At 38.4% G+C, this 11903-nt stretch overlaps 1 protein-coding gene across 2 annotated transcripts in view; it reads left to right on the forward strand.

Annotated features, from left to right (window-relative positions):
- ACE (angiotensin I converting enzyme) overlaps nucleotides 1-11510 on the forward strand; it is a 79354-nt gene extending 67844 nt beyond the window's left edge. For both annotated transcript variants that reach the window (XM_040330973.1, XM_040330974.1), the window contains exons 21-26: nucleotides 3266-3489; nucleotides 3600-3744; nucleotides 5286-5384; nucleotides 7077-7199; nucleotides 9116-9297; nucleotides 10994-11510. In XM_040330973.1, the coding sequence (XP_040186907.1) occupies nucleotides 3266-3489; nucleotides 3600-3744; nucleotides 5286-5384; nucleotides 7077-7199; nucleotides 9116-9297; nucleotides 10994-11205 (985 nt within the window). In that variant the 3' untranslated portion in view covers nucleotides 11206-11510. The remainder of the gene's footprint in view (nucleotides 1-3265; nucleotides 3490-3599; nucleotides 3745-5285; nucleotides 5385-7076; nucleotides 7200-9115; nucleotides 9298-10993) is intronic.
- Nucleotides 11511-11903: the final 393 nt, after the last annotated feature.

The following is an 11903-nucleotide window of genomic DNA, read 5'->3' on the forward strand; positions in this document are numbered from 1 at the left end:
TTATGGAAATCTACAATTAGGTTAACTTATCTGGTTTACTGTGTGAACTCCTATTTATTTTTATTAATAGGTGGTGCATATTCAATTCATTGTGACATACCTATATACAGGCTGTAGCATTTACACCATCTACCAGTACTATACTTTCCACCTATAAAGACCAATAGCATTTTTCATTAAAATAAATCCTCTTAAATTCCTCTTTCGTAGGGTTAGGTTGTGTTTATTTGCTTAAAAAAATGTTTGTTTTGTTTTTTCATTCTTTTTTACTGCCCCTATACAAGCTTCCAGGTTTGTAGTGGGGGCAGCACGTGACAATGCTTAATTGTTTTGGGGGGCTGAGCACAAGGAAGTTGATCACATAAACAATTTTAGATTTTTTTTTAATTATTTGTAAGAAATGTTTACCCATTTAATTTGTTTTGAGGTAGATAATTATTACCATTCTTCTATTGATTACATTATTGTACCAACTTAAATGGACAAAATGCCATATTAACATGGGGCTCAAAACGGCAACATGCCACAGCTCTAAAAGGGGTAACAGAACTTTTTGTATTAAAAAGGGAAAAAAAGCGAAACCAGAAAAATAATGGCGTGAAAACAATACTGCATGCCCTTTAGCTATTGGTTTTTATTCAGAATTATTTTATATTTTTTTATCCTATCTCCTTAATTGACCTGGTATATTCAGGTCTTTTTAATCTTCAGCTACTCACATAGAAATGAATGCCTGCTAAATCCAGAAGAATAAAATGGTTCTGTTATCTATAGAGCAGAACAATTCACAATCCTCATTCTTTTGTAGCTTTTTGGGTGATTAAAAATCTAGTGAGTACGTTTTTTTTTTCCCCAATGTGTTGTCCTAAGGCAAATTGCCCGTAAAAAGGTGCTACAAAGCTGATTTCCATTTTGGTGGCGTTTTGATGAACTGTACAGTATTTCCATTAGAGATGGTCTAGGATAATTTTGTTTCATCGTCTTGTGTTCATGGCCTTTACACTAATTGGACCATCACGCTTTATGATGTGCTCATTAGTAATTAGGATTATTGCTTTATGAGACATCGGATGCTTATGGGCACTAAAATTAGCACTATTGATAAATGAGGACTTCTGCAATGAGTTCAAGGATATGAGATTCATCTCGTATTATCTGGGGAGATTTTTCCTCTATTTGTCTTGGAGACTAGAGCAGAAAATGATGAGCAATCCAAAGGTTTACAGCTGTTACCCAAACAGGGATAAAAAGGGAAGTCTTTCAATGAAGAAGCCTGTTTAAGTGCCAACTAGCGTGTTTCCTGTTGTATCTCCAGGACAGGAAATGGAGAGAAATCTTCCCAAAGGCACACAGAAAACAAACCTCAGGTCTATTAATTATAGAGGGGGGAAGTATGGGACTTTACATGAGACACCTGGGAAGTAGGTGTCTCCATCCCTGTCAATTGCGAATAAAGGGGGAAGGTTTGGCCTTTAAATAAGACACATGAGTTGAAAATGCATTGGATCAAAAACACACATTTATTGGGGATATACATAACATAACGCTTATACAAGAACAAATAATTGGTTGAATGATCATCATAACCAATGGCCCAATGTTGTCTATTAGCATGTAAAGATATGAATCATAGAAAAAGTTATACAAACATCATGGGCCAGTTGGCACTGTATAAAGAGATAAGTTAACAATGAAATTGAGTGGATCACATATGTAATAACATAATGCATCTAGAATGGCCTGTTGGCTCGACGCATTTTGACGACTATCGCCTCATCAGGAGCAAATGCATGTAATCTGTAAAGACATTGTACATATACATTGAGGTGTGTTCTGGTAAATGTGGGGGGGGGGGCTGGAGAGTCTTGGATGGTGCTGGTTCTAGACAGAGGAAGCATTGATGGCGGACCAAGTTTTGTTTGAGGACAAGGGTTCATCACAGTCAGTATGAAGGTTGAAAACAAAAGGGGTGGAACAGATTGGGGTGCGGAAGAAGCATTTTCCACTCGTGTACCTCCATTTTAAGTCCCAAACCCTCCCCCTTTATGCTCAGGACTATTCCCTACTCCATAAACAATGTTTTGGCTTTAGATGTACTTGTTAACAATAAAGAACCTGTCAACTATTTTAATCTATTTGCGTCAATCAGAATTGGCATAGCACAATCAACGCTGTGAAAAAAAAGAAAAACAAATGTACTGGTTCCACAAGCAAATATCACTGATCTGTTTCACTTTCACAATTAACCAAAGTACATTTTGAAGCCAATCTCCAGCCGAAATTGCATTTTGGATAGAATGTAGTACAGTAAAAATGTGTTTTTCTGTCTGTGACCACCTCTGAGGGAGATTTTTTTCCCTGATGGGGTGGTTGTTACTGGGATGGGGAGGCACAGAAAGCAATAAAACCCAATCAGAAGATCAAACCATTTTCCTTTGTGCAAAAATGTGTTTTGTGTTATTTACTTTTACTTTTAAGGTCATCAGAGGACAAGGAGGCACTCTTTACATCTTGAGGAAAAGAGATTTAGTCTCCAAATACAGAAAGGTTTCTTCACAGTAAAAACTCCTCAAGGGAGTTCCGTCCAGTTCAGTAGAATGCTTTAAAAAAGGCCTGGATTGTTTCCTGAATGTACATAATATCAATATTATAATATTTACAGTTAAAATTGATCCAAAGAATATCCGATTTGCCTCTTGGACTGGGAAGGAATTTTTCCCCCTGCTGGAGCAAATTGGATCATGTTTTGCTGAGTTTTTTTGCCTTCCTCTGGATTAACTGTAGGTATAGGATTGTGTATATAGATTGTATAATCCCCCCCCCCCCCATGTATTGGTTGAACTAGATGGACTTGTGTGTGTGTGTTTTTTTGTTTGTTTTTTAACCAGACTAACTATGTGATGACTGTCTGTGTCCCCATTGGAGAGTGACCCCATAACTTTTGTCCTGATAGGTAGTGAGGAGAAGTTTCCCATTGGTAACACAAATGGTAACCAAAACCAGACAGAGGCCTTAAGCCTTCCTGCTCTATCCAAAAGCAAATAACTTTTTGGCTAACGTTGGACTTTATTTTGTTTTATCCACATGTTAATGTCTGCTAAACATGTGGTCACCATTGAGAATGATGAATACGCTTTTTAATAACAGGCTAAGTAAGTTATGGACAAAAACACAAAAACATGGATTTGTGAATGTGAACCGGTAAAGGTGTGCTTGTAGGCAGTTTTAAATAAATGCTAAATCTTCTGATTGTCTTCTCTTTCAGAATCAAGCAATGCACAGTAGTCACCATGGATGACCTTATCACAGTCCACCATGAAATGGGCCATGTTCAGTACTTCCTGCAGTACAAAGATCAACCAGTTTCATTTAGAGAAGGAGCCAACCCTGGCTTTCATGAGGCTATTGGAGATGTATTGGCTTTGTCTGTTTCCACTCCTAAGCATCTTCACAGTATTGGGCTCCTAGACAAAGTTGAGGACAATACAGGTATGAATATTGGAACCTATAAAAAGGATATTGTATAAAAAAAAAAAATCAGAATTTAGTTGTGTGTATCAGAATATATAATGCTTCTTACTTTGTATTTCTCATACTAGAGAGTGACATCAACTATCTTTTGAGTATTGCACTGGATAAAATAGCCTTCCTACCCTTTGGATACTTAATGGACCAGTGGCGCTGGAAAGTGTTTGATGGAAGAATTCCAGATTCTGAATATAACCAGCAGTGGTGGAATCTCCGGTATAATGTTTTCCCTTTTTTTTGTTGTTTTATAGCCTTTTCAAACAGAAATATTTTCAAATCAACATTAATGTTGTGCTTTTTTTTTTTTTTTTTTATGAATAGATTTTGCTGTCTCTAATTCTTCTCAATTGGATAAATAGGTGAAGGGGAAATATGAAGGTTGTCATAAGAACAAGTAGAGTAATCTCTCAAATGAGACACTATTACAAGTGGCCACCTCCAAAACTGATATTTCACCTCACTTTGATCAAATTCCTTGTCATGTCAACAGTAGAGGAAGTGCGGGAAAATCTCCCAAACAGAAAAAAAAAAACTTATGGAGGTTCTAACCTTTTTTAATGCTCAGGCCAAATTTAATTTAAAGTGATTGTAAAGGATCACCTTGTAAGACAACCTTTTCAGTTTAAACATGGAAATAGAAGGTACAATAGGTGTATAGATATAAAAAATGACCCCCCCCCCCCCCTAGAGAACTGACTATGATGTGGTCAGTTTTTAAAAGGGACTGACAGGAATACCAGAGATTTCATAGAAAGGAATCAATACAAAGAGCACAGGATACTTGGTGCCTGGTACAGCAGGCACATATCCGGAATATGAAATGTTGGGTTTACATTACCTTTTATTACTTATTTTTAATCACTCAATGGTACTCTGCATAGAAAGCGTATATCTAGCACCCCCCTTGGATTTTGATATTTATTTCCCACTTAACAACGCTTTTTTAAAAGACAGGAAGATATGCGTTTTCCTTTTGCCACAGTCCTAAATAAAAGAATAAAGAAACCTATCAAAAACTAGGAAACCAACACAAATAAAAGCCCAGCAGGGGTTCTGATTCCCCCCCCCCTACAAAAAACTTTCTGCCTCATAAAATATTGTGAGCAGGACAGGAAATGACAAATTCTTTCTAATGGTGACCTGGTTAGCAAAAGTTTCTAACCATTCCTCACTTAAAATGCAAAATAAAAAGTAGCAAAGCCTAACAAAAGACCACAAATGCAGACGGAACACAGTTTGTACTGCCCTGGCAAGTGCCAGGCCAGACACTATTCCGCTCCACAGTAGCATGCAGGCAGTGCATCCGGCTCAAACGGATGAATGAAAGATCTTACCGGTCTTGAATTCATCTCCATGAGTTAAAAATAAAATCTCCATTGAGGATCAAAAATTGCCTAGTATGGCATAGGCATATAAAGTGCAGTGCAGGCCCAGACGCAATCTGAAGTCTGTATAGCTTTTGTAATTTTGCAAAACTCTTTTAGTTAATTTTTCTGTAAAAGTGCAGTGACTTTGAAGCTAAAGCCCTGGAAAGCCGCTAAATACTAAGCAAATATACTGTACATATATATGTAAACTGGCTTCTATACCAAAGGGTTTGTAATTTTGTTCAGCCAGCAGCCTTGTAAATCTACCGGTACAGTGGTTCTCTAGATCAGTCTGGATTTCAGTCTTAGATTTTTTACTATTTTTTTTTTTCTTTTTATGATTTTAAAGCTTTTAAGGTTTTACCAAGTATGACTATTTTGTTATCCTAGGTTGAAATATCAGGGATTGTGTCCTCCAGTCTTGAGGTCGGAAGATGATTTTGACCCTGGCTCTAAATTCCACATTCCTGCTAATGTCCCATACATCAGGTAACAGACCTAGCTGGTGTAGTTTTGCATTGCATCTCCTTTTTTATTTCTTAAATCCAGAGATTTTATTTTACTCTAGAGTGTTATGGTTTCTTTTTAAGATACCTTTTTAAAGTTCTAGGATTAGTATTCAGATTGATTACTATTAGTATTAGTATTCAGATTGATTTAATGGAGTACTGAAAGGTGGATTACAAAAACCAAGTTGGTCAGCCAGGTTTCATGCTGCACAATGGGTAACCATTTTTTGTATTAAATGACCAACATGAAAAGATGGCTAGGTTTTTGTTTTTTTTCTGTGATCTGTAAGAAAATGAAATGCAAAAAACTGCAGCAGGACCTACTGAGCGGTAATATACAACCGGTTCTATAGATTATTATATACATGTCATTCTTGTCAAAAATTTACATAATGTATCATACTTAAAGCGGTTGTAAACCCGCATATAATTTTTTTTTTTTTTTTTTTTTACACCTGCAAGGAAAAAGCCATAATGAGCTAATATGCACCGCATATTGGCTCATTATGAAATACTTGCCTCGGAACGAGGTAGGTAACTTACCTGGTCCACGCCGAGCCTCAGCGCGTCTTCCGGGTATCGCCGCTTCAGCGATGTGATTGACTGGAGCGGCGATGAGGTCACTCCCGCGCATGCGTGCGGGAGATTTCCTTTCCGGCATGGGTCGGCGGGGCCGGCCCTTCAGCCGAGGATCCCCCCTGTGCATGTGCCGCTGCAATCAGCGGCGCATTGCGAGGGGAATATCTCCTAAAACGTACAGGTTTAGGAGATATTCTTTATACCTACAGGTAAGCCTTATTATAGGCTTACCTGTAGGCAAAAGTGAAAAAAGTGGGATTACAACCACTTTAAGAGGAATCTGTCCCCAAGAAAAAACATACATGCTTATGCAGCACTTTACAAATAATGCCGCTGTGTCGAATTAGTAGAGTCTGATGCCGCGCACACACGGTCGTTTTTTGTTATGAAATAAAACGACCTAAAATGATCGTGTGTGGGCTTTACATTGTTTGTTTTTTGTCTTCTGAAAAACGACAAAAAAAAAATTCGAACCTGCTTACATTTTTTATGTCGTTTTTGAAAATGTCGTTTTTTGTGTTGTAAAAAATGATTGTGTGTGGGCTAAAACGACGTTTTAAACCCGCGCATGCTCAGAAGCAAGTTATGAGACGGGAGCTTGAATGGAACAGAGTGCCATTGTACGTAACTGCGCTTTGCTAGAACATTTTGAAAAAACGATGGTGTGTAGGCAACGTCGTTTTTTAAAATGAAGTTGGAAAAACATCTTTTTTTTTTTTTTTCATGATAAACAACGTTTTTTTACAAGACAAAAAACGACGGTGTGTACGCGGCATGACATTGTCTGAAATAATGATCCAGTTTAGCAGTCATTCAGAATGTTTTGTATGGCGTATACCAGTATGAGCTCCCAACTTAATGTAGTTTTCAGTTATAGATTTGGAGATTTTACAAGGAAGGTGCAAAAACGTCAGACTGGTGTGCAATAGCAGCACGCCTTTACAAAGGAAATATGGAAGGTTCTATTACAAAAACAAGGTTTTTGGAGCTAAAGTCTGGATTATACAGAACTGGCCTACAAGAAATAAACACCATTGTTTCCATACATTGCTGTTCTTCATAGAGTAATATGTCTGTCTTTTCTGGTTTAAAGGTATTTCATCAGCTTCGTCATTCAGTTCCAGTTCCACGAGGCTTTGTGTAATGCTGCCAAACAGACTGGATCCCTCCACACCTGTGATATTTATCAGTCCAAGGAGGCTGGAAAATTGCTTGGGTAAGATAAGCCGTGAGTGAAACCTTGTGTTGGTTACACCCTTGTATTTCTGCACTTTTGCAGCATGTGGTGTCGTATTAGAAGTACTTTATGAAGGTCCCACCCCATACCACTTTTTCTATGGGGGGAGAAAAATGAAGGTTTGAAGCCAATTATTGTGCACTTTGTGCAGGAGGAACTGGAGGATTAAGACCTTAGTAAAGCTGGCCATGGATATATATATATATATATATATATATATATATATATATATATATATCTATATCTAATCTCGGTTTTGACGATACAATGTTGAGACATTTGTATTCTGACAACAGGACTCTCCTCTGTCAAAATACACTGATCAGCGGCTATAGCACCGTTGATGCAAACTCTAATGGAGAAACATTCCTGTTTGCCAGAAGTCGATAGTTTGATCAACTTCTGCCGAGCTGGAGCGGATGCACGTGGATTGAAATTCAGTTGGTACAGCAGGGACCATCTACGGCTAGCTTGACACCAAGACTATTCCAGCCCAAATTGTCAGAGCTCCTCAGCACAACATGTAAAGTTGTATCACATGAAACCTTGAATTTCCTATTAATCTGGGACACCACATGAACACATTTATGGTTGGTGTTCACAACAGTTTTAAGAGATACCTTCAGTTTTATGGGCTGGGTTTTATATAAAAATTCAGCCTTCGTATTAACTGAGAAGGTCTTGCAAAATTGATAATTAACTTGTTGGGTTTCCCAGGCACTGAATCTTCCCTAGCAGCCCATACCTTGCAACTTTTACAAATATGTCTTCATAGTCTTTAGTATTCCAGGCAACTTGCGTTTATTTCTAGTTTTGATTGTAAATTGGAAAACTTGTCTCCACTTGCAGAGCATTCAATCAACTCCTCGAATGGAGCTTGTCCAGTTATAGAATGAAAAACCTCTACATCTGCAAACCACCAGTGATGAATTACAGGGAATTACAGGGCTTGCCTTGCTTAGAGCCCTGTCGATGAGATTTTGTTTGTGTACCAGAAAAAGGAATTTCAATGCTCCTAAAATGTGTGTGTGTGTGTGTGTGTGTGTGTGTGTGTGTGTGTGTGTGTGTGTGTGTGTGTATATATATATATATATATATATATATATATATATATATATATATATATATATACACACACACTGTATTGGCGTATAACACTCACTTTTTACCCTAATAATGGAGGGTAAACTGTGAATGCGTTTTATACGCAGGGTGCTGTGGAAAGTTTTCTTCCTAAAACTTCCCTCTTAAAGTTAGGGTGCGTATTATACGGTGTGTTTGTGTATTTATATATGCAGAGACGTGCTGTACCCCTCTACCCAGGGTTCTTGGCTCTTGATTGGATAGATTGATAGCAGCGCAGCCATTGACTCACGTTGCTGTCAATCAAATACAATGATGTGGGCACCGGGCCGAGTCCAGCATTCTGTGTCTATGGAAGCAAATGCTGGACTCGGGAGCACGCCTTCAAGGTAACCCCCAGGGAGAGTGCTTCTCCTAGGGGGTTTACCGATGCGAGGAGGAGCCGCTGGGGGAGCACTCTGTGAAAAACGAACTGCATAGTGGAGGCAAGTATATGTTTTGTTATTTAAAAAAAAGAGGGTTTACAACCCATTTAAATTATCACTTTACCCATACTCCTCTGCTTAGTGAGTCACTGGTCTGGAACACTGTGGGACACCTGATAAGCACATTTGTTTTGAGCCAGTGATTTATTATACAGAGAAGCAAGGATAACAGTCCTGGAGCATGTACCTTCAAAAACAAGTTAACCATTGCTCCCCTATTTCTGTGCTGATAGATTTTCTTTGTTGGCCTGTGGTCTAAAAATCGCTAGTTGACTGCCTTTTGGTTTATCACGGTTTTCTAAATATATAAATTTTGTACATCTGCAGAGATGCCATGAAGTTGGGTTACAGCAAGCCTTGGCCTGATGTGATGGAAGTTATTACTGGACAGAGAAATATGTCGGCTCATGCCCTCCTGAAATACTTTGAGCCTTTGACCAACTGGCTAATTGAGCAAAATAACAAAAATCAGGAAACCCTTGGCTGGCCAGAATACAACTGGAGTCCAGGTAGGTACCAGCCTTAGTGTGAAACAATTGGATCTCCCTTTTAACTGGGTTTCCAGGCAAAATAATATTAAAATTAGATTTGAAAGTGACTAAATGTAGCCAACTCTACCTATAGCAGTTCCACGTCAACAACATTTGGACCTTTGCTTGGTTGTTGATATGCTTGGGTGACTAAGGTTTTATAACCTAGATAAGTTGTTTATCCAAGAAGAGATGTCAAATTGTTTTACCACTCAGATACCAGAGTTCATAATCAAGTGGAATTTTATAAACAACTCAGGCAGATGAATTCTGTTCCAGCTCCTGGTCTGTAATGATTTGGGGTATTTTAACTCATTGGTAGCACCAAACTGTGAGCCCATCCCACACCACAGTCATTTTTTAGGGCTTTTTCTGCCTACTTCTGTTGAAAACAAAGTAAATATTCACAGAAAAATAGTTTCCCACACATAGGTTCTCACCATCAATGTGTCAAAACAAAATATTCCACCTCGTGGCTCTTCTCTGCAGTGTCTCTGTTTAGACCTCCTGCCTCGGTCCTCTAGACCCATTAAACAGTCCCTGTGCTCATGCACAAAATGCTGAACCTTCCTCAGCTCTGACTGTTTCTCCTGAAGCTCCCTGCTGCTACATCCTTACAGGCTCAGCCTTTCACTGTTCCCACATGGACATTACGGAGCAGGGTGCTGCTAACATTTGCTTCCTTGCACAAACCGACCCCTCAGGAGGGTGAAGCCACTAATCTCGGCTCTAACATAAGCTCGGGGCATATTTGCAGCTAATAATAGTCATAATACCTAAAGATAGTTTTATTTTTAAGATACATTAACAATTTTAGTTTATTCAGCATGAAATGGAGCTTAGTTATGTAGATTGAGGCTGTATATTCTGCAACATTTACCTTTTTGGTAAACTCATTTAGGGAATCCAAACTCTGCAAGCTGAGAACATTCACTGCAATGATGCATTCACACAATTTCACAGTAACATGAGAAACAAAGTTAAGGAATATTAGTTTATTCCATTGTTTTGCAACTCTAGGTACACTACAAACTGATTGAATTGGTTCTGATTTCGCTGTTTAACCTGACAGCTTATTCTGAATAGGAAACCTTAATTTTGCAAATATTAAATATTCTAACTACAAGCAAGAATAAGGCCTTACATTTGAAGAGTACCTGTCAGTTCGGATCCATTATGGGAGCGGGCATCCACTCACCTGCTGCCGCCATGTGTCACTGCCGTATCACCAGCTGTCCCATTAAAATTAATGTGACTCTCGGTGAGTCAACAGCGGGTCAGGAGGAACCTCTGCAGGACAGGGATGACAGTTGCTCTTTAAAAATTACGATTTAAATTTTGTTGATTTTTAAATCAAGCCCTTTTACTAGTGATTTAAATTGTGATTTAAATCAAATCCACCCTGGTGTATACTATTTTTTTTTCTAACTTTTTTCATTTAAAAATTAGTTGTAGTAGTAAGCCAGAGACAGCCATGCAACTACCATTTTCAGACCATTCAGGAATAGTAGCCTACATATTTTACCTGTACAGGTTTCTTTATAAGGCTTTGAATACTGTGAAGATGATTGCTATAAAGGAATTCAATGGCATTTTTACAAATTTGATACTGTGAAGATGTTGGCTGTAAAGTGAATTGGCGGCACTTACGTATACAATTTTTTCTCCTTTTTAGTTACTACTGAAGTCTCAGCAGAACCAATACCACCACCCTCAAAGGTCGACTTCCTGGGAATGAAATTGAACAGTGGGCAAGCATCAGCAGGAGCCTGGGTCCTCTTGGCTCTTGGAATAATTCTTGTCATCACCACCATTTTCTTAGGTGTCAAATACTCAAAAGTAAAACGTAGGGCAAAGAAATCCACTTCTGAACTGGAGTTGAAATAACGAAGCACCACCATCATCCAGCAAGGGGGTCTTCTGTAACCAGATGATTTCCTGCATTCCAAGACTTGGGGACACTAAGTGTGCAAGTAACATCACAAATCTTGTTGACTATGCAAAGAAACTTCATCCTTGGAAGAACAATCCACTAGCTCCTGCAAAGCCAAAAAAAGATGAACTTTTACACCGGTGCTTAAGGGAAGGGAGGTTTGGGGCAAATGGGGAAAGATTTAAATTGTTATTGGAATTAATTGTCAGATTTTTCTCCAGCAATGGGAGCAATAAATATTGTAAGTGAAAACTTTAAAGCATTTCCAGTCTCCATTATGTGGACAAACATATGTCCAATATGTGTACACACCATTCACTTTTCAAGCTGGATTCTGAAGTGGCATTACAAGCAACCATGCAAAATGTTTTTATTTTTTTCGATAGGGTTACTGAACAGGGAGTTTAGATATGTGTAGGAGAATCTCACTCTCACAAAATCTACTTTACATTTAAGTGAAACATCAGAAAAATTGGGGGGAAAAAACATGTAAATGCTACAACCATTGCTTCATTTTTGCGCTCATTGTGGAGATCTTCCTTGCTTTGTGTGGCCAGCACGACGGAAGAATTTTTTTTGTTAATAGGGGCTCAGCAATAAATCCCATCTAATTGAAATTCTCATATCTCTTGGAAGTGAGCATAAAAAATGG

The sequence above is a fragment of the Rana temporaria genome, chromosome 12 (genome assembly GCF_905171775.1).
Source record: "Rana temporaria chromosome 12, aRanTem1.1, whole genome shotgun sequence".
Classification (NCBI taxonomy): Eukaryota; Metazoa; Chordata; class Amphibia; order Anura; family Ranidae; genus Rana; species Rana temporaria.